At 45.7% G+C, this 25,385-nt stretch overlaps 1 protein-coding gene across 1 annotated transcript in view; it reads right to left on the reverse strand.

Annotated features, from left to right (window-relative positions):
- The window catches only part of MYH13 (myosin heavy chain 13), a 65,439-nt gene extending 40,490 nt beyond the window's left edge, over nt 1-24,949 (reverse strand). The window contains exons 1-18 of the mRNA XM_055398484.2: nt 24,746-24,949; nt 22,698-22,841; nt 22,438-22,594; nt 21,499-21,526; nt 20,943-21,054; nt 19,860-19,952; nt 17,630-17,693; nt 17,447-17,545; nt 17,239-17,342; nt 11,054-11,192; nt 9,462-9,580; nt 8,637-8,786; nt 8,348-8,518; nt 5,640-5,949; nt 4,639-4,712; nt 4,456-4,543; nt 2,027-2,144; nt 723-846 (exon numbers count right to left, since the gene is read on the reverse strand). Coding sequence (XP_055254459.2) covers nt 723-846; nt 2,027-2,144; nt 4,456-4,543; nt 4,639-4,712; nt 5,640-5,949; nt 8,348-8,518; nt 8,637-8,786; nt 9,462-9,580; nt 11,054-11,192; nt 17,239-17,342; nt 17,447-17,545; nt 17,630-17,693; nt 19,860-19,952; nt 20,943-21,054; nt 21,499-21,526; nt 22,438-22,594; nt 22,698-22,841; nt 24,746-24,949 — 2,298 coding nt within the window. The remainder of the gene's footprint in view (nt 1-722; nt 847-2,026; nt 2,145-4,455; nt 4,544-4,638; nt 4,713-5,639; nt 5,950-8,347; nt 8,519-8,636; nt 8,787-9,461; nt 9,581-11,053; nt 11,193-17,238; nt 17,343-17,446; nt 17,546-17,629; nt 17,694-19,859; nt 19,953-20,942; nt 21,055-21,498; nt 21,527-22,437; nt 22,595-22,697; nt 22,842-24,745) is intronic.
- Nucleotides 24,950-25,385: the final 436 nt, after the last annotated feature.

The raw sequence follows: 25,385 nt of genomic DNA on the forward strand, positions 1-25,385 counted from the left end.
TGAAGTTGCTCAGTTGTGTTCGACTCTTAGCGACCACGTGGACCGCGGCCTACCAGGCTCCTCCGTCCATGGGATTTTCCAGGCAAGAGTACTGGAGTGGGGTGCCATTGCCTTCTCCGGGGCTGGGGCTGGGCTACCAATTAAGCCTCTAGACGTTTAAAATCAGCATAGAGAGAGCTTCCTATACCTGGACAGAGTTCTCTTGGCCTGGACTTCTGGGCAAGGGACGGTCAGCTTTCCCAGAACGGGAAAGAGACACCTTTCCTCTCATCAGCTCACAAGCAGCCCAGTTCAGTTCAGTTGCTCAGTTGTGTCTGATTCTTTGCAATTCCATGGACTGTAGCATGCCAGGCCTTCCTGTCCATCACCAACTCCTGGAGCTTGCTCAAACTCATGTCCATGGAGTCGGTGATGCCATCCAACCATCTCATCCTCTGTCATCCCCTTCACCTCCTGCCTTCAATCTTTCCCAGCATCAGGGTCTCTTCCAATGAGTTAGTTCTTCGCATCAAGTGCCAAAGTATTGGAGCTTCAGCATCAGTCCTTCCAATGAATATTTAGGACTTATTTCCTTTATAATTGACTGGTAGGATCTCCTTGCAGTCCAAGGGACTGTCAAGAGTCTTCTCTAACACCACAGTTCAAAAGGGGGTTTGGGGGTTAACCCCACTGGCCTGGGGGTTACCTGGGGTGGGGGTCGTCCCTGCCCAACCTGTGCTCACCTTGGTGTGGCCGAACCTATACTGCTCCCGGTCCACGTCGATGGAGTTCAGAAGCTTCTCGGAAGCATTTTTGCTGTCAATGAACTGCCCCTCTGGGATGGCACCGGCATTGAGGATCCGGTACCTGATGAGGGAGGGTGAGGGGTCAGCGTGGGGCCTGGGTGTGAGTGGTCTGGAAAAGGGACTTTGGTGACCCAGCCCTGGGTGGAGCTGGGAGGGTGCTGGGCCCTGCTGCTTCCTGAGGGGCTGCTGTTTCCTGCTCCTCCCTGCTCCGGCCCTGGGGCCACAGAGCCCAGCAGGGTCCCAGCCTGGTCTCTCTGGGACAGGAGGAGGTGGTGTCCCGCATACCCAGGGTGGAGTCTGGGAGACAGAATCTAGGGAGCCACTGCTGCTGAGGGGACAAGGCCATGCCAGCAGCTGGCCCAGCACATGGGAGCCGAGGGGACGCCTCACCTGCACTGAAGGCCAGGTCAGGACTGGCACCTACCTACATTCCCCCCACCAACTGGGCAGTTCTGGGGAGGGTGGAGGTTTCAATTGAAGGGCAAAATTTCCCAATGGAATCAACTTCTATGAAAGGCTCTGTGCCTGAGACCATGCCTTCCAGAACCTTCTCCTGCTCCAGCCATAGAAGGAAATGGAATATTCTACAGTGACTAGTCTGGCAGAGGGGAATCTAGGAGTTGATTTTAGGCAAGCAGGCTGTGGCAAGAGGGAGAGGAACATATGGAAGCAAGGCCAGCAGAGTGCATGGCTGGGATGGTGCTTTCATAGGAGATGGCTCTTATCTGACTTAAAAGAGCCTTGAAATAAGCTGTGACCTGCAGGCTAGTGGTCATTCTAGAGTGTCCTCTTCTCACCTGTCCCCCTGGGCAAGGCCTGGACTTGTGGGCCCAGATGGCAGTCGGGAGGAGAGCGTTGGTCCAGGGCAGGGAATCTCAACTGGAGGAACACTGGGCAATGTCTGAGATTGAGGCGGTGTGAGTTGAGGCCAGGGGTGCTGCTAAAATCATGTAACACATAGGACAGTCCTCATGATAAAGGATTATTTAGCCCCAAATGTCCACAGTGCAGGGGTTGAGAAACCCTGGTCTGGAGTCACAGTCAGGCTCGAGTGGTCTGGGCTCTGATCTTGGGATTACTTTGTGCTGGTCCAGCCCTTGCTCTGTGCAAAGGCTCGTCGCCCTAGCAGAAGAATCCTATGGAAACCTTGGGAGCTCACCCAACACACAGCTGCAGGAGTGCCTTTGGGGGATGCAGAAAGTACCCTCCAAAGGAGAGAACTGCAAAGGCAGGTGACCTACCGCTGTTTGAAGTCAGCATAGAGGATCCGGCTGGGGAAGCCCTTCCTGCAGATGCGGATGCCCTCCAGGACCCCGTTACAGCGCAGCTGGTGCAGGACCAGGTGGTGGTCCATCACGCCTGGGGAGAGAGGAGCCCACGGCCTGTTAGCGGCTTTTCCACTGTTTTCTCTGATGGTCTGGGCACCACGAGACCCCTGGATACCCAGATTCAAATGGGAAGGTTTGGTGCCAGTAGAAATAATCTCAACATCCTGGGAAGACTCTAGCACCCTATAACCATGGGACTAAAAGCCAAAATATTAATCTTTGCCCTGTTCATCGTTCTTGACTCTGGTGAGGACAGAATGGTTGTCTTGATCTAGAAATGTCTCTCATCATTATTATTCTCATAATAACAACAGTTTTTATTATTACTATAATTGACAGCCAATATTTGCAGAGTGTTCATAATGTGTTTTGCCCTATATTGTTTTGCTTTTATTATTTTCCTTGGTGGCCTAATACATAAACAGGTGTAAGGGTTTCATGAGAATATGCAAAGAAGCAGCCTCCTCTGTCGTTACTGTGTTTGATATTTTGACGAGGTCGACCATATAATTTATTATATTGCACGCACTCTTACATATTTTTGTCTGCCTCATCAATCATGAGCTGACAGAGTTTATTTAAATTCACCTACAGCTACTGTTGTAGTGCTATCTACTAGCATTTTTTAAAAACTGAGGCATCATTAGCATCTAACATCTTATTAGTTTCAGGTGTATGACCATATCTGTATATAATTATGAAATGATTGCTGCAAGAAGTCCAGTTAGCCCCTATCACCATACACAGTGACAAGTTTTTCTCTTATGATTGGTCCTGTTTTAAATGCTGTACATGTACTGGCTTATTTAATTCTCACAACAACCCTCTGAGGAGGGTGAAGGGGGTTAATATTTACAAAATGAGTCACCACTTATAAGTGCTCACTAATAGGGTTTCTCTGATGGCTCACAGGGTAAAGAATCTGCCTGCAATGCAGGAGACCTGGATTTGATCCCTGGGTCGAGAAGATCCCCTGGAGAAGGGAATGGATACCCACTCCAGTATTCTTGCCTGGAGAATTCCATGGACAGAGGAGCCTGGCAGGCTATACTAGTCCATGAGACTGTAAAGAGTTGGGCACGACTGAGTGACTGTCACTTTCACTCAGTAAATAAATGAGTAAATAACTAAGTGAAGGAATCAATAAAGTGCCATTCAAACCTCCTTTTATAGACCAGAAAGCTAAAGGACTCGGCTGCGGTCCCTTGAGCAGTCACAGGTGGAGCTGGGCTGTTTTCCTGCATCATCTGTTTTCCTGTAATGTTGCTGAAGCAGAACTTGATGCCAGAAGCCCAGCTTTTGGGATGGAACAGCTTGGCTGATCAGTGAGCTGCCCCATAGCCACAGTGTATGTGATGGTCTGTTCTTTGTGACAAAGAGTGCTGAAACTCAGCTCTAGGCCAAGAATATTTGTGAATCGAAGACTGGAGATGGTTAAAGGTCTACTGAACTGCGCGGTGTGCTGTGTCTATATATCTGGTCTCTGATTCTCGATTTTCTCACTTAGGAAATGGAGATAAGCACACTTATCTTGCAGTGAACTGTTATGAGCAGTAACATAATAATGTTATAATACATAACATAATAATGTGACTGTAGTGGGCTCAGAAAACAGTTGTTATTGATTCTGTTTTTATTATGGAAGACCTAAGTTGATTATTTGCCAAATATAGTGGCTCTTCATTTTTCGGGGGAGAGGGGAGTTTTTAAGAACCTTATGAAAGTTGTGAATATAATGTACCTATATATGTGGTGGTGGTGGTGGTGTTCAGTAACTCAGTGATGTCCGACTCTTTTTGACCCCACGGACTGTAGCACGCCAATCTTCTCTGTCCTTCACTATCTCCCAGAGTTTGCTCAAATTTATGTCCACTGAGTTGATGATGAGTTGGCCAAAGAGTTCGTATATAACAGCTTATGGAATACCTGAACAAACTTTTTGGCCAACCCAATACATAATATTTTGGAAATAATTTCATAGTAGGAATATAGGTGAAATAAAAGATGCCCAGTTGAACTTAAATTTCAGAGAAAGAGTAAAATAATTATTTCAGTGTAAGTATATCCCAAATATTGCGTGGGTCATAGTTATACTAAGAAAAATTTCACTGTCTTGTCTGGAATTTGAATTTAATGGGGAGGGGTCTCATATTTTTAACTTGTTAAATCTGGGAGTCCTATTTCATAGACTGAAAAGAGATAAAGGCTATCATGGCCCCGTCCTCAGGGAAGCACACCCGCACATGCACACAGACTCGCTGACACATGCACACGCATGCGTGTACACCCCCCATGGAATTTTGCTTGTGTTTCAGGGAGTCCTGTTGTGGATTCTCACTCACCAGGTGTCTTAGTCTCATTGGGAATCAGACATCGCACAAAGTGAGGGTGAGTGCTTCTTAAGTTGGTCATCAATTTGTTTAAATTTTCCTGGGACACAAACCAGAAGAAACACATTTACCTTTCCAAACGCCATTTCACTGGGCAGAAAAGCGGCTGAATGTGGAAGGTGTGAAAAAACAAACCCTGAACACAGCGGACACGGTCTGGAAAGAGGAGCCCTTCTTCTTCCCGCCCTTCTTACTTGGCCCGGCGTCGCCTGGGGACAGACGGACACAGCGGGTGTGTCTGGTGAGTCCTGAGGACACAGTGGTGGCCTTCCTACTCACTCCCCCCATTTTATTGAGCTGTACTGACATATAACACTGTATAAATTTAAGGTGTACAAAGGAATGATTTGATAGCTGTATATACTGCAAAATGATCACTGCTACTTAACATTTATCACCTCCATAGTTAGTTTTTTTCTTGTGTCGAGTGCTTTTAAAATCTACTCTCTTAGCAGCTTTCAAGTATACAATACAGTGTTATTAATTATCATTGCCACACTGTACATTACACCCACAGAACTTATTTATAAGTATGCACCTTTTAACCCCCTTCACCCAATTTTCCCCCAACTCTTTCCTCCCACCTCTGGCAACCACAAGTCCGATCTCTGTTCCTATGATTTTGATTTTTTTAAGATTCCACAGATCAGTGATATCATACAGTATTTGTCTTTCTCTGTCTGACTGATTTCTCTTAGCTTAAGGCCCTCCAACTGCATCCTTGTTGCTGCAATGGCAATGTTTCATTCTTTTCTATGGCTGAGTAATATTCCATTATATGTGTGTGTATACACACATACAAAATATTACCACACCTTTATCTATTTATCTGGTGATAGACACAGGTTGCTTCCATATCTTGGCAATTGTAATAATGCTGCTGTAAATATTGGGGTGCATATATCTTTTCAAATTAGTGGGGTTTTTTTGGGGGGATGTATACTCAGGAGTAGAATTGTTGTTCATATGATTAGAACTCAATCTCTTAAGGAAGAGGAAGAATAGAAGTAGGAGAAAGAAAAGCAAAAACAGACAAATCAAAGTCATCCTGAAGCTCCTGTCCAATTATTGGTTTTTCATGAGCTGTGAGTGATTACATAGTTTCCATAAGGAGGGGTTTTAAAAAAGGGTGTCACCTGCTTCTGCACCAGCATAGTTGGAAAAAAGAAAGGACAGCAGCTTCAGCGAAGACTTCTGGTACAGCCCGACCACCGTCTCGTTCAGGGGGTCCTTGTTCTTATCCAGCCAGCCGGCAATGTTGTAGTCCACAGTGCCCGCGTAGTGCACCAGGGAGAAGTGGGCCTCGGCCTTGCCCTTGGAAGGTTTGGGTTTCTGGAAGTTGTTGGACTTGCCCAGGTGCTGGTCATACAGCTTGTTCTTGAAGGAGGTGTCCGTGGCCTTGGGGAACATGCACTCCTCTTCCAGGATGGAGAAGATACCCATAGGCTGGAGAGAGGATAACAGATTATCCTCAGTGTTCACTAGTACATCCCCAATGACTCCATCTTTGGTAGGAGCCAAGGGCAACTGCTTTGGTGCTGTCACTCTGTTACTAGGAACACTGGGATGCCAGTGCTGTGAGAACAAGGCTGTCGGTCTGCTTGGTGCCATGACAGAATAGTGCTAGACATTAAGCTCAGCAGCATTAGTTAGTTAGTTAGTTCAGTCGCTTAGTCGTGTCCGACTCTTTGCAACCCCATGAACCACAACACGCCAGGCCTCCCTGTCCATCACCAACTCCCGGAGTTCACTCAAACTCATGTCCATCGAGTCAGTGATGCCATCCAGCCATCTCATTCTCTGCTGTCCCCGTCTCCTCCTACCCCCAATCACAGCAGCATAGTAGGTGCTTATTTAATGTTTGTTGAACAAAAAAGCATGGAATGAAATTGCATGTATGTAAGTGCAGCTTTTTGTGAGATAATAGAAAACATATATACTGATCTCTGTCCCTGGTTCCTGGCAAAGAGCTTCTAAAGCCTTTGTACTGTCCTAGTGATGAGTACCGGAGAAGGCAATGGCAAGCCACTCCAGTACTCTTGCCTAGAAAACCCCATGGATGGAGGAGCCTGGTGGGCTGCAGTCCATGGGGTCGCTAAGGGTCGGACACGACTGAGCGACTTCACTTTCACTTTTCACTTTCACACATTGGAGAAGGAAATGGCAACTCACTCCAGTGTTCTTGCCTGGAGAATCGCAGGGAAGGGGGAGCCTGGTGGGCTTCCGTCTATGGGGTCACACAGAGTCGGACACGACTGAAGTGACTTAGCAGCAGTAGCAGCAGTGATGAGTACTAGAGCATCTATTGTTCTCTTGAGGTGACTCTGGGGTGGGGGCCCCTGACTGAGGGCTGATCACCAGAAAGACCAAGCCATGATGAGAAGTTCGGAATTTTCATCCCCTCCCCATCCACCAGAGAGGGGCGAGGGGCTGGAAATGCAGCTAATGATTGATCGTGCCTACATGAGGAAGCCTCCATAAAATCCTAGTTGTAGGTGATTTTGAGAACTTCCAGGTTGGGAAACATGTCCACACTGGGAGGGTGACACAATCCAACCTTTGGGGACAGAAGTGCTTGCATTTGGGACCCTCCCAGATCTTGTCCCATATGTCTCTTCATCTGGCTTTTCATCTGTACCCTTAAAATTTTTTAAATTTACTTTTAATTTTTTTGGTCACAATATGTGGCATGTGGGATCTTAATTCCCCAACCAGTCGGGTACCCAGGATTGGAAGCACAGAGTCTTAACAAGTGGACCACCCTGGAAGTCCCTCATCTGTTTTCTTTATTAAATTCTTTAATAAACTGGTAAATGTAACTGTTTTCCTGAGCTCTGTGAACCCCTCTAATAAATAATTAAACCTGAGGACAGGGTTGTGAGAAAATTTGATTTATAGCCAACTAGGTCAGACGTTATAGGACACCTACTGCTTGAACTTGGCATCTCTAGGTAGGGAGTGTCAGAATTGAGTTAAACCATAGGACAACCGGTTAATGTTGCAGAGGATTGCTTGCTGTCATGAGGAAAAACTTCCATGTGTTTGGTGACCAGAAATATAAAAAAACGAAGTGCTTTGTGTGAGTAGTAAAGCAAACTCATAGAAGAGAAACACACAGTAGGGAAGAACTAGTTTTTCCCTACATAGGAAGGAAGGAAAAAAAAAAGCTATATTTCCCCAACTTACTCCCTTTCAGGAACAAATTTACAAAAAATGTAAAGCTGCGTGAGTGAGTTAGTGAAGTTGCTGAGTTGTGTCCGACTCTTTGCGACCCCGTGGACTGTAGCCTGCCAGGCTCCTCTGTCCACGGAATTCTCCAGGCAAGCATACTGGAGTGGGTTGCATTTCCTTCCATACATAGATATTAAAATCATATAAGTAATATTTTAAGCAATAAAATCTGGGATTTTCAGTAGCCACCTTAGGAAGACAGGCTTCCAACACAACCAGTGCTCAAAATGTGATGGGAATTCCTTTTTAAAAAGTTATTGTCATCCTCTGTTTTCATAGTAACATTCCTCCAGGAAGCCCACTGCTCCACGGTCCCTCCTCCTTGGACAATTCAGGTATGTATGAAATGCCCAGTCATCCCTGGGCTTCATTCACATTCTTGGGGGTCACTGAGCCCTTGGATCTTAATCACTCACATACCTCTTTAATTGTCTGAACAGATTCTGGGAGCTTTCCAAACATTTACCCTTTCTGCACTGGAAATTCAGCTCTCTGAAGGTTCAGAGCCTGGGGACATTGGTTTAGGGAGCCAGTCTGTTAGCAGACAAGTGTTAGAGCAAAGAGGGGGTGGCCCAGCCGATGAGGAGCTGCCCCAGAGAGCAGTGTTTCTTACCTTCTCGATGAGCTCAATGCAGGCGGCCAGGTCCATCCCAAAGTCGATGAACTCCCACTCGATGCCTTCCTTCTTGTACTCCTCCTGCTCCAGCACGAACATGTGGTGGTTGAAAAACTGTTGCAGTTTCTCATTGGTGAAGTTGATGCACAGCTGCTCCAGGCTGTTGAACTGGGTGTTTCAGATACCAAATAATTTAAGTGAGTCTGGAAAATCCAGGGGTGATTCAACAGAGCAGGCAAAAAGCAGAAGGGCCCTTCGAGGACTATCATTTATCCAAACAACTCACATCAAAGATCTCAAAGCCAGCAATGTCCAAGACCCCGATGAAGTACTGCCTGGGCTGCTTGGTGTCCAGCTGCTGGTTGATGCGGGTGACCATCCACAGAAACATCTTCTCATAGACGGCTTTGGCCAGAGCACCCACTGAATTGGTCACCTTGAAAAAGGATCACCCACTCAACCCTCAAATTAGTATTTTTATGAGACCAACAAAGTGGATGCCTTGAAAGTCAAAGGCAGCAGGTTACTGGCAATTTCATACAGTTTAACCTAACGTTAAATCTGTCTCAAGGCATTTTCTCAGTTCATGAGGTCAATTCCATTTACAAAGCTTGTTTTCTACCAAGCATGGATATAACACATGACTCTAGCCCTGGCCACACCTGATTGAACCAGATGTGGACATCTGCTCCAAGTTGGGTTAAACAGAGTGTCTCTCCTGAGAATTTGGAATTGGGATCAAAAAGATGTTGGTCTCAGGTTGAGGATGGAACCATGAAGATATAAACTTGGGAGCTCTGGGGTGGTCACAGGTAGGGGAGGTAAGGAAAGCTTAGCCGCCTAGTGAGAACACGGAACAGGACAGAGAAGACCATCTAGAGTCCCTGAGAAGGAGGCTGCCTGGCTTCGGAGGGCTCTTCACTCCCTGGTCCCAGGCCCTCAGAGCACCAAGGCACTCCTTGAGTTACCCTGACCCTGAAGAATGAGTTTCTTTTCCATGCTGTAGCCAGTTGCATATGTTTTTCTGATCCCTGCAACTGAAAGAACTTCAGGATGAGACTGAAAATAGAAAAATACTCGAGTTGATTGGATTCAGAGCATTTCAATTTACCTGCTGGACATTTTGCCCTTTCGTGACATATTCGTTCCCAACCTTCACCCTTGGACAGCACAGGCCTTTCAGCATTTCTGCAGAATTCAGACCCATCAGGTACCCAGCCTTGTCAGCCACTGAAGGAAAAAAAGAAGCGGTGTCACATAGCCAGCAGCTGCTAAAACATCCAGTCGGGCCTTGGGTCCTCCCAGAAGTATTGTCTATAATCCTTTTGGATGTTTTTATGTTTTCCTACAAGCCCCAGGCCTGTACTGGAGTTTTGACCCCATAATCCAGGGTCCTGGTTTTTCAAGAACTTTCATTTTGCTTTGTATAATAGTCTTTAGTAATAGGTCAATTTTGACAAACTTGAAATTTAAATTTCAACAAAAAACATATACTGTTGGAATCTGATAATACAACAATTTGGACAATTAATATAAGTTGAACACATTCCTAATTTCTACAAGTGTTAATCATCAATAGTGTCTGACTCTTTACAGCCCCATAGACTGTAGCCCATCAGGCTCCTCTGTCCATGGAATTCTCCAGACAAGAATACTGGAGTGGGTTGCCATTCTCTTCTCCAGGGGATCTTCCTGACCCAGGGATCAAACCCGGGTCTCCTGCATTGCAGGAAGATTCTTCACTGTTTGAGCCACCAGGGAAGCTCAAGGTGCCATGCAAATACTTGAGAGAGAAATACAAAACCTTGCCTGCAAGTATTTGGAGATGGTCAAGTTCAGTTGAATACTGGCAAGTTCACAAAGTTCACTAGTTCAGTGGACTTTGGAATGAGCCTGGCCGCTTGCCTTGAGCTCATTGAGAAGTAGAGGCATGCTGCTTCCCAAGCTCCTCCTTGGTTGGGACCATCACTTCATTGCTGGTTGGGAAGTCACGTTAATAAAAACTCAGGGCAATGTTTGTTAAGGACTTACTAAGAGACCAACTGTGTGTTTTACTCTTTGCTCAAATTATCCCTTCTCCTTTTGCTCATTTACATGGATCCTACTATTATTCTTCTGATTACTTAAACTTGAAAGCTTAGGGCGATACATTATTTTTTTCAACCCTGACATGTTGTGTTGAGACAGGCACCAAGTCCTGCTTGTTTTACTTTCAAAATGGTTCACATGTCTTGTTTCCAAGAGTTGTGGAATAGTTTGGTGGCAAAGAGCCTGGGTTCGAATTTGGGCTCTGCTCCTTTGTGTGCTCATGCTCAGTTGTGTCCAACTCTGAGACTCCATGAACTGTAGCCCTCCAGGCTCCTCTGTCCATCGAATTTTCCAGGCAAGAATACTGGAGTGGGTTGCCATGTCCTTCTGCAGGGGATCTCCCTACCCAGGGATCAAACTTGTGTCTCTTTTGTCTCCTGCATTGGCAGGTGGATTTTTTTTTACCACTGCACCACCTGGGAATCCCCCTTTATGCCTCGTCTTGTCATTTGTCAAGTGGGGACAGTGACAGTAACCACATGGACAACCCAAACTCAGTTTGTACAGTTTTCCAAGAGCAGCTCTTGAGATGAACATCACGTTAGTCTCCCGTGACCCAGTCCACATGTGAACCAGGTGGAGGGTTGAACCTCATCCCCTTCCCATGTGTGGTACCTTCTGTGCCGTCCGGCTCTGCCTGCTCCTCCCGCTGCTTCTGCTTGAACTTCATGTTCCCATAGTGCATCACGGCGCCCGTCAGCTTGTAGATCCCAACCTTCTCCTCTGAGCTGAAGCCCAGGATGTCAATGGCATTCTAGGAATTAGAGAGAAGGACAGCCGTCACAGCAGACCTCACGGATCCCAATGCAGCTCTTTCCTGGCATTTTGTGGCGCACATGAGACGGCATTACCCCAATAAATGGATGACAGGTGGCGTATGGTAAGTTAGGGGTCAAAAACCATTTCTTTCATTGACCGTGTTTGGGTGGGTGGGTGGAGATTATGGGAAGAAAATGTGAATTATCTGTTTGCTTCCATCCAGTGAGCACTGATTTGAATCCTGTTCCAATGTGCATAGATTTGGGGCTGTTTTCTGGACGAGGCCATTGGGAACGATTGTGTGATTCTAGGAGGAGGCAGGCTCATGGACGCTATCGAAGAGCTTGTGAGCTTGGCGTTGCCATCTAGGAATTCCAGTGTTGTTCAGAATAGCAATGACATGGCATCATAAAATATTAGAACTGGAAGGGAAAATGCAATTTTTCAAATGTGAAAGGAGCTAAGGAAGGCACTAAGCACTGATAAATGGAATATTTCCTGCAGTATCAGTAAGCAAAAGATATCACAGCCATCAGCAATGGCAGCCCCCCTTCATGAGCCAGTAAGCTCTAAGGAAACTCAGGATGTGAAAATACAGGATACTGGCTCCAGAGAGCTGAGGTGCATATGAAAGGAATGCTTTCACTGAGTCCAGACTCTTGCATCTTCCCATACGTAGAAAAGCCCTACATTCCTTAAGTTTGGATATCTGCTTTTTTAAAATTAACAATCATCTTTTCATGTTCAGACTACCTGACCTTTGTGGCAAAACTTCTCTGTAACCTGACTTCCCCCCTCAACCTCCCCCATCACTCCTCCCCTCACCGCCCACCCCACCCCACCCCCCAGCCTCCTTCGAGCAGTTGTCTCAGGTTATTTGAGATGCTGCCTCCCGGGCTTGAAGTCCTAAAAATTCCTGCCAAATAAAACATAACTCTCACCATTTTAGGCTGTGACTATCTTTAAAGTGAACAACACCACCCCTATGTTATCTCATTAAGTCCCTATGAAAACCTTATAGGTGCACAAATTTTTCCAGATCTCCAGATGAAGCCCAGTTTCCCCCTCAGTCAGTCTCTTTCATGAGGAAACTTCCATAAGCCTCGTTTCCTTCTCCATCAGAGGGCAGACAGAATGAAAACCACAATCACAGAAAACTAGCCAATCTGATCACGTGGACCACAGCCTTGTCTAACTCAATGAAACTATGAACCATGCCGTGTAGGTGCCACCCAAGATGGATGGGTCATGGTGGGGAGTTCTGACAAAACATGGTCCACTGGAGAAGGGAATGGCAAACCATTTCAGTATTCTTGCCTTGAGAACCCCATGTACAGTAGCCCGATATGCTACTGGAGATCAGTTGAGAAGTAACCCCAGAAAGAATGAAGAGATGGACCCAAAGCAAAAACAACACTCATTTGTGGATGTGACTGGTGATGGAAGAACATTCTGATGTTATAAAGAGCAATATTGCATAGGAACCTGGAATGTTAGGTCCATGAATCAAGGCAAATTAGAAATGGTCAAACAGGAGGTGGCAAGAGTGAACGTCGACATTCTAGGAATCAGCGAACTAAAATGGACTGGAATGGGTGAATTTAACTCAGATGATCGTTATATGTACTACTGTGGGCAAGAATCCCTTAGAAGAAATGGAGTAGCCACATAGTCAACAAAAGAATCCAAAATGCAGTACTTGGATGCAATCTCAAAAATGATAGAATGATCTCTGTTCATTTCCAAGGCAAACCATTCAATATCACAGTAATCCAAGGCTATGCCCTGACTAGTAATGTTGAAGAACCTGAAGTTGAATGGTTCTATAAAGACCTACAAGACCTTCTAGAACTAACACTCCAAAAAGATGTCCTTTTCATTATAGGGGACTGGAATGCAAAAGTAGGAAGTCAGGAGACCTGGAGTAACAGGCAAATTTGGCCTTGGAATACAGAATGAAGCAGGGCAAAGGCTAATAGAGTTTTGCCAAGAGAACACACTGGTCATAGCAAACACCCTCTTCCAACAACACAAGAGAAGACTCTATACATGGACATCACCGGATGGTCAACACCAAAATCAGATTGATTATATTCTTTGCAGCCAAAGATGGAGAAGTTCTATAGAGTCAGCAAAAACAAGACAGGGAGCTGACTGTGGCTCAGATCATGAACTCCTTATTGCCAAATTCAGACTTAGTTTGAAGAAAGTAGGGAAAACCATTAGACCACTCAGGTATGACCTAAATCAAATCCCTTATGATTATACAGTGGAAGTGATAAATAGATTCAAGGGTGTTAGATTTGATAGACAGAGTGCCTGAATAACTATGGCACTGTATAGGAGGCAGTGATCAAGACCTTCCCCAAGAAAAAGAAATGCAAAAAGGCAAAATGGTTGTCTGAGGAGGCCTTACAAATAGGTGTGAAAAGAAGAGAAGTGAAAGGCAAAGGAGAAAAGGAAAGATATACCCATTTGAATGCAGAGTTCCAAAGAATAGCAAGATAAGAAAGCCTTCCTCAGTGATCAATGCAAAGAAATAGGGGAAAACAATGGAATGGGAAAGACTAGAGATCTTTTCAAGAAAATTAGAGATAGCAATGGAACTTTTCCTGCAAAGATGGTCACAATAAAGGACAGAAATGGTATGGACCTAATAGAAGCAGAAGATATTAAGAAGAGATGGCAAGAATACACAGAAGAACTATACAAAAAAGATCTTCATGATCCAGATATTCATGATGGTATGATCACTCCACCTAGAGGCAGACATCCTGGAATGCGAAGTCAAGTTGGCATTAGGAAGCATCACTATGAACAAAGCTAGTGGAGGTGATAGAATTCCAGTTGAGCTATTTCAAATCCTGAAAGATGATTCTGTGAAAGTGTTGCACTCGATATGCCAGCAAATTTGGAAAACTCAGCAGTTGCTGAGAACAGGACTGGAAAAGGTCAGTTTTCATTCCAATCCCACAGAAAGCCAATGGCAAAGAATGCTCAAACTACTGCACAATTGCACTCATCTCACACGCTAGTAAAGTCATGCTAAAAATTCTCCAAGTCAGGCTTCAACAGTACGTGAACTATGAACTTCCAGATGTTCAAGCTGGTTTTAGAAAAGGCAGAGGAACCAGAGACCAAATTGCCAACATCCATTGGATCATCAAAAAAGTGAGAGAGTTCCAGAAAACATCTACTTCTGCTTTATTGACTATGCCAAAGCCTTTGACTGTGTGGATCACAACAAACTGTGGAAAATTCTTCAAGAGATGGATATACCAAACCACCTGACCTGCCTCCTGAGAAATCTATATGCAGGTCAAGAAGCAACAGTTAGAACTGGACATGGAACAACAGACTTGTTCCAAATCAGGAAAGGAGTACGTCAAGGCTGTACATTGTCACCTTGCTTATTTAACTTATTTGCACAGCACATCATGAGAAACACTGGGCTGGGTGAAGCACAAGCTGGAATCAAGATTGCCAGGAGAAATATAAATAACGTCAGATGTGCAAATAACACCGCACTTGTGGCAGAAAGTGAAGCACTAAAGAGCCTCTTGATGAACGTGAAAGAGGAGAGTGAAAAAGTTGGCTTAAACTTCAACATTCAGAAAACTAAGATCATGGCATCTGGTCCCATCACTTCATGGCAAATAGATGGAGAAACAGGGGAAACAGTGGCAGACTTTATTCTTTGGGGTGCCAAAATCACTGCAGATGGTGACTGCAGCCATGAAATTAAAAGACGCTTGCTTCTTGGAAGAAAAGTTATGACCAACCTAGACAGCATATTAAAAAGCAGAGACATTACTTTGCTAACAGAGGTTTGTCTAGTCAAAGTTATGGTTTTTCTAGTGGTCATGTATGGATGTGAGAGTTGGACTACAAAGAAAGCTGAGTGCTGAAGAATTGATGCTTTTGAACTGTGATGTTGGAGAAGACTCTTGAGAGTCCCTTGGACTGCAAGGAGATCCAACCAGTCAATCCTAAAGGAAATCAGTTCTGAATGTTCATTGGAAAGACTGATGTTGAAGCTGAAGCTCCAATATTGGCCACCTGATGCGAAGAACTGACTCATTTGAAAAGACCCTGATGCTGGGAAAGATTGAATGGGGGAGGAGAAGGGGACGACAGAGGATGAGATGGCTGGATGGCAACACCGACTCAACGGACATGAGTTTGAGTAATTCTGGGAGTTGGTGATGGACAGGGAAGCCTGGCATGCTGCAGTCCATGAGGTTGCAAAAAGTCGGACATGACTGAGCGACTGAACTGAACTGAACTAGGTGAAGAACTGAGATTCTAAGAGAGTTTGCAGCAATGTGCAGGGATGGATTTGAAACAGGTCTGGATGTATCTGGGGAGCTGATGGTACAGGCAAGGTAGGTCTGTGTCAGTAGGACGGTATTGCAGAGGGAGGCGCTCTGGGGTGGCACCCCTTGTGAGGGAGGGAGAGTCTGCATCAGAAACTGAGGGAGGGGAGATTCTGAGGCCCTGGAATCCATATCCCACCCCAGCTAGCACATGTCTGTGTCCTAGGAGCGGGTAGCTACAGATAAAGAGAGAAAGAACTTTTGCTAAATGCTAAAAGGACGCCGGTGAAAGCATTACTGGAGAATGCAGTCTTTTGGAGACACCTGTCCCCCTCCATTCTGGCCATAGGTAAACCACTGTCCTGAAGACTCTGCTTGGGAGGGGGGAGCAACGGCAGCCCCTGACAGCGGGGGTTGCCTGTGAGGACCTGAGATATTACTTTGGGAATTTTTAGAATTCCTTAGGAGGGCCTTGGTTTCTCTGGTGGCTCAGATGGTAAAGAATCCACCTGCAATGCAGGAGCCTCAGGTTTGATCCGTGGGTTGGTAAGATCACCTGAAAAAGGGAATGGCCATCCACTCCAGAATTCTTGCCTGGAAAATTGTATGGATAGGGGAGCCTGCTGGGCTACAGTTCATGGAATCACAGAGAGTCGGACATGACTGAGTGACCAACACGACAGGAGGGACTTTTGGGAGGAGGTGGGGAGCCGAGAGGCCTTGTGTCAGTCACTAACCCTCCTCCCCAGGTGGTAAAGGCTGGAGAAACCTGGTGAGGAAACCTGGTTAAAAATATACAATAGCCAGATTGACGTTAACTGAAATTTATTTGATCATGAGCATTTTCTCCTTGCCTTAGAACAAGCAGCATCACCTGGAAATGGCAGACAATGAAGGGCAGGGAGCTGGGCCTTGGACAGGGCCCCTGGGGTATTGGATGAGCCCCTTTTCCGAAAGCTCTTACAGCTTCTGAGAGGGTGGAGCCACCCAGGGGTAGAGATGAACTGCACTGAGATGTATTTTAGTTAAAAATGTAAGTTCAGGGTTAAGCAGATCTGGGTTCAGACAGTTGTTCACAATCTGTCTTCAGGCAAATTGTGAGTTTTTTCCCCCAAGACTCAGCTTCTACCTTCATGAAATGGGGGCAAGAGTGGGGCCAATCCTAGAGGTTTTGTTGATGCTTAAAGGAGACGATGCGGGCAAAGCTCTTTTTTCAGTTCCTAGCACATTAAGTGTTCAACGCACTTAGTTATAATTGACTTTGGAGATGCTCCCCAGGGCTAAAGCCCAGAGGCCTGACAGGTGTGCTTCCTGTGAGACCGAGGGCAGGTCACCGGGGGAATGGAGCAGCTACTGCAGAATGGGGCTGAATTTTCCTGCTTTAGACTTTTCTGTATTTTCTAGATTTTCTTGAAGAACCATGTGGATGGTTCTTCTTGTATCCTGAAGACTTTGACCAATATCTTATCCATTATCCATGCAAATGTTATACCCTGAAAGGCTGCAGAATGGAACTGAAGGCCTGTTTTGGAGAACTTTCTGTTATTTCCATTTCTGGAGTTTTCTGGAGTGGGGACGGGGTGCCATCTGTACAAATTCTCCAAGATCTTAGGTCTAATCACTGAGCATCCTTCTGTCCCAGCTTCTTTGTGAGATCATGGATGCCTCCCAGTTCATGAATTCAACAATTCCTCACTTAAGTAAATAAACACACAGAATACTTACATCAGTGGCCAACAGCTCCTCACTGTCGTCGATACTGGCCACGGTGACCTCTCCCTGGCTCACGAAGGGGAAGTCAAAGGGGTTGGTTGAAATGAGAAGCAGGTCTGTGGAGCAGGAAAATCCCTTTAGCATCTTATGCACAACTGACTCTGGGATTTTTCCAATGAGACCGGTGTGGAAGATGAGAATGGTAACCAAGGAAACTTACCGATGAGTTCTGGCTTCTTGTTGGACATGATTTGGTAAAAAATATGATAGCTTCTCTCACTGGATAATTGAAATGTCACTCTGGATTTTTCTAGGAGATCTAAGGTAACAAAAAGCAATGTGATTTTTATGTTCCCCAGGAGATGACCTTGGGGCCAAATTCAAGGTGTGTGTTTGGACTCACAGGTTTCAATGTCTGCTGATGCCAGCTTTCCTGTGGCTCCAAAGTGAATCCGAATGAACTTCCCCTGTCCAACAACAGATTGACAAACACCATGGTTATTCTGGGCTTCCCTGGTGGCTCAGACAGTAAAGAATCTGTCTGCAATGCGGGAGACCTGGGTTCGATCCCTGGGTCAGGAAGATCCCTTGTAGAAGGGAAGGACTACCCACTCCAGTATTCTTGCCTGGAGAATCCCATGGACGGCTACTGTCCAAGGGGTCGCAAAGAGAACGACTGAGAGACTGACTTGTGGCTATTCTATTTGCATGGTATTGTCGCAGCCTCTGTTAGGTGTGACTGTGGATGGTGGGACATGTAGGGTCAGCAAGGGTGATGCCAGAAGCCTGAGGACTTCCTTCTCTCCATTTGCTTGGCATCCGGTCCCCACACCAGCTCAGCCAAGCCTCAGATAGCTCTGCCTAAAGCCCATGGCACTGTCCCTTTAGCTCTGGGGATGCCTGTGAGCTCCCTCTCAACTCTCTCTCGGGACCACCTCTCACCTGACTGCCTCCTTGGTCTCTGTCTTGCTCAGACTCTCCATAACATCTTTGCATTGATAAGCTGGTTGGAATAACTGACTTCTTTTTTGCCTCTGGGTGCTACTTCTGAGATTTATTGCCTCATATCCCCTTACTGTTTACTATAGGCAAACCTAGCTCCCAGAAGAAAGACCCACTCTTTCTAAAGACCTACTCAGCACCTGGGTTCACTCAGTTTGGGGTAATCAGAGGTGAAATTACATATAGTGTATATATATATATATATGTGTGTGTGTGTGTGTGTGTGTAAGCTTGTGCATGTGTGTGTATATTCCCTCCTTACATTGTTCATTTAATTGATCTCTACCATTCTGTGGGCAGATTCGAGGGCAAAAATACTGCCTTGCTTGTTCACCCACAGGCTCTGGAATCTACTGTACTCAGTGATATTCTCAGTATTTTCTGAATGAAGCCTAAAGCAGAGCTAATGAAGGATCAGCCAAGGTTTATGTGAATTATGTGTTGGGTTCTCAGGAGTTTTATCTCCTTAATGGAAGTGCCTCTGGGCACTTGCTCCTCTGGCCAGTGAAATTAGATAGAAGACTGGATATTTGTTTATTTGCCAATGTCAGAGGTAAATGCCTCTTCGGTTGAGCTAATCCTAAGTGAAATGTTGAAGGATGGGACATAGCCTTTGATTTAAACTTTTTCCCAATTTTTGAGCTCTGCTGCCTTCACTAGGTTTTTCTTCCTCCTGACTTGCTGCTACTGCTGCTGCTGCTGCTAAGTCACTTCAGTCGTGTCCGACTCTGCGTGACCCCATAGACGGAAGCCCACCAGGCTCCCCCGTCCCTGGGATTCTCCAGGCAAGAACACTGGAGTGGGTTGCCATTTCCTTCTCCAATGTGTGAAAGTGAAAAGTGAAAGTGAAGTCGCTCAGTCGTGTCCGACCCTTAGCGACCCCACGGACTGCAGCCTACTAGGCTCCTCCATCCATGGGATTTTCTAGGCAATAGTACTAGAGTGGCTTGCCATTGCCTTCTCCATCCTCCTGACTTGGAGGAGGTCAATTCTGCTAACTAACTTCACACTAAGGTTTTCATGGCTAGTAAGTCAGTGGATGTTGCTCAACGGACTTCTGCATTTTAAAATGATTCCACTCCAAAAGACCACTTTTTGCATAAAGAAATTGCTCTGTGCTTGTGGACTTTGAATCATTGTGACTTCAGGATGCTCTTGTGCATGTATGTGTGTGCTAAGTAGCTTCAGCTGTGTCTGACTCTTTGTGACCCCCATGGACTGTAGCCTGTCATGCTCCTCTGTTCATGGGATTCTCCAGGAAAGCATACTGGAGTGGGTTTCTGTGCCTTCCTCCAGGGGATCTTGCCAACCCAGGGATTGAACCCACTTCTTTTATGTCTCCTGCATTGTCAGGTGGATTCTTTACCACTAGTGCCACCTGGGAAGCCCCAGGATGCTCTAAGGTGATGTTGATTAGTCAGGGAAGGATAGCTAAATCCTCCCTGTGCTGGGAACAAGCCAGCATGTTCTTGGAAGTGTATCAGAATATCCTGGTTGGGCAGTTTGATCTGAATCACTTGGGGGTAGATGAGGCCAGGAACATCCTAGTTTGTGTGGCCATTTTTTCACATCCAGCACTGGAGGAGGGAGTTTGGTTTCTGGGGGCTGTTGACAGTTGGAATGAGTCTTACAAATCTCGAGGAGTTGTCATTCCTCACAGTCTTGGCGTTTCCAAAAGCCTCCAGGAGGGGATTGGCCTGGATGATCTGATCTTCCAGAGTTCCCTAAAAATAAGAGAAGAGGAAAAGGGAGGACTTTGGACATCTTCTGAAGTAATTTCTTGGTGACTCAAAAGTATGCTTGCTCTGGGAAGGGATTAGGGAGAGGTGTCACACAGTCCAGGCTGGTGGCTGGGGCAGAACGTGGAAGTACCCAGAAGCCCATCTCTACTCTACTGAAGGAGGCTTCAAGGTCTCATCCCAGAGAGGGTTTTAGCACAGCGTCACAGTGACTTCTGGCCACACCAGATTCCTGTTTGGAGTACTATCCGCTCCATCTCGATTTCCCAGACTGCCTTTTTTCTCTGACAACATTTCATTATAAAATACAGATTTTTAGAATACAGACCTGTGTTACTGCTTGCACCAGGACCCATTTATATTGATATTTGGATTCAGAAGTAGAATTTAGACTGTGAGCAATGAAAGTGACACATATGATAGAAACAGTGGTTCTTGAAAATATTTTTAAGTTGCATAAAATATTTCATGAGAATTATTATTTAAAAGTCCTCTTATGGAAAGCAGAGTTTTCACCCTCCCCCTTCCATACATGATTGCTTATCTTTCTGGCTCTCTGGAAACTGTTGTCTAGCCCAGTGGTTCTCCAAGTGTGGCCCCTAGACCAGCAGCATGAAGAGTGGGAACGTGAGAGAAACGCAACCTGCCAGGACTGTGAAGGTGAGACAGGAATTTCAAGCAGAAATTCTGGGCCGGGAGCCTAGCAATCCTTTGAGAACCTCTGGCCTAAACCACTCCTTCTCCAGAGGAGGATGTGAAGGTGGTCAAGGTCACTGGGCTGTTGCTGATGGGGCCTGTGCTAGAGCCTGAGTCCACGAGGTAGAGCCATTTCTTGTCTTGTCCCCTAAGTACTCCCAGGCAAGACCTCTTACTGTGCATCTCTGCTGAGCACAGAGCCCTGCAAACACCTAGTGCTCACCCAAGATTTAAGTTGTACTTATTCCAGAAGCCTTCCAGGTACAGGAGGCTGCTCACCTGCATCTTGCCTGGCTGCTGCTCCTTCTTCTTGTCTCCAGTGACTGCAATTGTTGCAAAGTACTGGATGACACGCTTGGTATTCACCGTCTTCCCAGCCCCAGATTCTCCACTGTTGATTTAAAAGTGAGATGCACAGACACAGAGAACAGAGCCACGGGTGGAAAGAGGCCCAACAGGAGTGGGGAGAGGAAAGATGGATGGACTGGAAGTTTTGGATTAGAAGATGCAAACTATTATATGTAGGATGGATAAGCAACTGGGTCCTACTGTATAGCACAGGGAACAATATTCAATATCCTGTGATAAACCATGATGGAAAAAATATGAAAATATATTGTATATATACAATTGCATATATAAGAATTGTATATATAAGAATATATACACATATATACCTGAATCACTTTGCTGTACAGGAGAAGTTAACACAACATTGTAAATCAACTATACTTGAATAAAATACATTTTTTAAAAAAGTAAGTGAGATAAAGGAGAGTGGAAGGGATGGATGGCTCTCTTCCAAGTCATCCTAGAGCAGACATGGGTTACTCACGTGATGAGGATGGACTGGTTGTCTCGATCTAGAAACACAGAGGGAAGCAGAACAGAATCAATGACCAACCAATAGGCAGGATGTACAAATAAGGCAACACTGGGTAGGGGTGGGTAGAGCCCCTGAGTTCTAGTTCTGAGTTTGCCATAACTAGTGGTGTGATGATTTGGGTATATCTAATCTTTAGGGCTTCCCTAGTGGCTCAGCAGTAAAGAATCCACCTGCCAAGCAGGAGACATAGGTTTGATCCTTAGATTGGCAACCCATTCCAGTATTCTTGCCAGGGAAATCCCACGGACAGAGGAGCCTGGCGGACTACAGTCCATGGGATCACAAAAAGTTAGACATGTCTGAGCAACTCAACACACACAATCTTCTTTGAGACAGTTGGTGCAGATTTCCCAAACGTAGAATGTGTAATGTGGGCAGCATGGGATGTGAACAGTGAGTCCCACGGTGTGAAAGATCTTCCCGTTCACAGATCTTTATCTCCTCACTAGTACTTTCTTATCTCCCTTTTTAACAACAGCAACAACAAAAACGCAAGTCCCAGACTCAGAACTTGTAAGAAGCCATAGCTTCTATTAATAATTAGATTTATGGATGCTTATTTGTTGTCACTGTGTTTTTCTTTTACCTTTCCCTTTTACTTGTGGAAAGTGACACTGGTTTTCCATTTACAATAGGTTGAATTGCGAAATTCATAGGTCGTGGTCCCAACTCTTAATCCCTCAAAATGTGACCTTATTTGGAAATGGAGTCATTGCAGATGTCTTTAAAGATGCAATCATACTGGAGTAGGTGAGAAGCCTCCATCATGAGAGGCCTGAGCACCACAAGTAGAGAATGACCCCTGCTCGCAGCAACTAGAGAAAGCCAGTGTGAGGCAAAGAAGAGCCAGCACAGCCAAAAATAAACACATAGTAAAAAAGAAATTACCAGTCAGCATGAACTGATAGGCGTTATCAGAGATGGAGAAGATGTGTGGCGGGGCCTCCTGGCGCTTCTTGCCCCTGTAGGCCGCCACCACCTCGGGGTTGTACACCGGCAGCCACTTGTAGGGGTTGACGGTGACGCAGAAGAGACCTGAATATGTCTGCACCATTAAAAAAAGAATATAATTATTTCATGAGGACATTAATACTGGTTTTCAAAATATTAACCACCTGCACGAACAGGGGCCACGAGAACAAACTCACGTAGATCATCCAGGCTGCATAGCGTTCCTTGAGGTTGTACAGCACAGCGGGCTCGTGCAGGTGGGTCATCATGGCCATGTCCTCGATCTTGTCAAACTTGGGAGGGTTCATGGGGAAGACCTGTTCGCTGTTGAGAGTGAGTGTCTGGAGATTGAGAGGAAAGGCAGGTGATGAGTGGCAGAGCCGATGTTTAGTATCCGTGCTGCAAGTGTGGGGAAAATGGTGAGGTACTGTGGTGCGATGACCCCATTACCAAGGATAACGTCATGGATCATATCTGTGCCCAGAGAGGGTCCATATATACCTGTTCTTGTTGAATCTAAGTCTGGTCAAACTGTGTAACCAGCTCTGGTCTGATGCCCCCAAGTCAGTGCGCCATTCTGCCACGAGTGGGTTCCACCTGTGCAGAGCTGTAGAGCCCTTCAACCTCAGGGTGGCCTGGGGTACTCAGGATGGCCAAGGCCAGAGCAGCTTGTCTCTGTGTTCCCCATTTGCTGTGAGTGCTACAGTGAGATCAAGCTTGGAATACTGGAAAGAACTCTTCCAGCATATTTGGTACATCTCCACCTCGATATCTCTATTCACATGGGTCCCTTTGTCTGGAAAATCTACATTGAAATTATGTCAAAGCTCTTCTTAGGTGCTACCTCATCCATGACCTGTCTCTGCTTTCCCCTGTCTTTTCAAGGCTTCCAGAATTCCTTGAACCTCTGCTGTAATAGTTCAAACATTTGGATTTGGAGTATGGTCCATGGCTAAACAGTATTTTGAGACTAATACCTAATTTTTCCTTCTCTGTTTTTCCCCTCCTTTTAAGCATACAGCTGGCACTCCATTACTCAGGAAAGGTAGAAACTAGTGCGTAAAAGATTAACAGCCAGTAAACCTTTCTAGTCTTTGCCATAAGCCTATATCCTTAGAAGAGCTTTGAGGGCTTTACTGAAAAAAGAAGGAGATTTGCTGGTAAAGGCCACACCTCTAGAGGAAATTAGGCCCTTCTGCCCCACTGCCCTACACTAAAGAGAGAGACACCCAAAGTAGCACAAGGGAGATGGAAAAATCTGTGAGTCTTGAAGATTCAGGGCTTGCTTCTTAGCAGATCCTTTAGGGGGACAGTGAGACCCAATGTGGTATTACTGAAAATGTGGCATAACTCTCGGGAGTGGACCCCAGTCGCAACTCAAGAAAATTTATTTCTGGCCCTTTTTAAAGAGACTAACATTAGAGGTTAAGTCAAACAACAATAATGATAGCAACAACAATAATAATCACCTGTTTTGTATGCTTGGATTTGTGAACTGCGATTTGTACCAGTCATGTACTCTTGATACCTATCCTGGATGATAAACTTTGGGGAAATAGTTACTGAGATTTTCTCATCTTTGCAAAGTGATGGACACTGACCTAGATGTGGTAGGTGTCCAGTAAGTACTGAACTGAATAGTGAAAGTGTTAGTCACTCAGTCATGTCTGACTCTATGTAACCCCATGGACACATGTGCTTGCCAGGCTCTTCTTTATGGAATTCTCCAGGCAAGAATACTGAGTGGGTAGCCCTTCCCTTCTCCAGGGGATCTTCTCAATCCAGGGATTGAACCTGAGTCTCCTGCAGGCAGATTCTTTACCACCTGAGCCACCTTGAACGGTGCTCTGTAATTCTCTGTAGTAAACTAGGCATTGCCTCTGGAGCTCCCTCTCTAAGTCACACTGCAGCCTAGAGAGTTCTATGTGGAATATTCACCCATCCAGCAGCAGTCTTCATCCATCTCTCCCTTCAATAGTCCAACCTCTTTCACCACCACCTTTCCCTTTCCCCAGAGCAAACATCACAAAAACTCTCAAAGCTCAAGTCCTTGGAGAAAGGAAGAGACAGGAGCAAAGGTGTGTGTCAAGGCAGTTTTCACCTGCCATGTCACTGTAAAGTAGATCAATGGAAGTCTTGTTCTGTTATCAGGTTGCTATGGATCAGCATGCAATTTTTAATATTTTACTCCAGAGGATAAATGAGGATGCCCACGTTAGCAAGAATGTCTGAGATCAACACTTACCCGGTCATCGAGGGTCTTGACTGTGACTTTGTCGTTTTCCCTGCCCTGGATCATACCCTTCACATACAATTCCTTATCATCCACTGCAAAGCAGGCTTTCTTGGAGTCGAACGGGCGGTTCTGAGCCTCGATTCTTTCCTTCTCCGATTTCCGCAGGTAGGGAGCTGCTTCTCCGAAAATGGCCATCTCCGCATCAGAACTCATGGCTGCAGGGGCTGGGGAGACCAGGGCTGCTGAGGCGGGGTGGAAGGGCTCTTGACTCTGAGGGGCCCAGCCTATTATCTCCATTCAAACAGGGGCCAGATTCAAAAGCTCCTGGGATTAACCCAGTTCCTGTGGAATCTAGGCCCAGGTTTAGGGGCCTAGAGCAGGCAAGTGGGGGTAAGCTAAAGGTTATATTTTACTACAAGAAAAATTTTTGAAGGGTTGCTTTCAACTCTGAGTGTTGATTTTGAAACAGCTCTAAGTCCAACTCCAGGTGTGGAAGTCTGAACCAATTAGAGGAATCTAAGTGGTGTTGGAGAAGACTCTTGAGAGTCCCTTGGACTGCAAGGAGATCCAGCCAGTCCATTCTCAAGGAGATCAGTCCTGGGTTTTCACTGGAAGGACTGATGCTAAAGCTAAAACTCCAATACTTTGG

The sequence above is a fragment of the Moschus berezovskii genome, chromosome 20, assembly GCF_049115385.1.
Source record: "Moschus berezovskii isolate FMDL1 chromosome 20, NW_MosBer_1.0, whole genome shotgun sequence".
NCBI classification, from domain to species: domain Eukaryota; kingdom Metazoa; phylum Chordata; class Mammalia; order Artiodactyla; family Moschidae; genus Moschus; species Moschus berezovskii.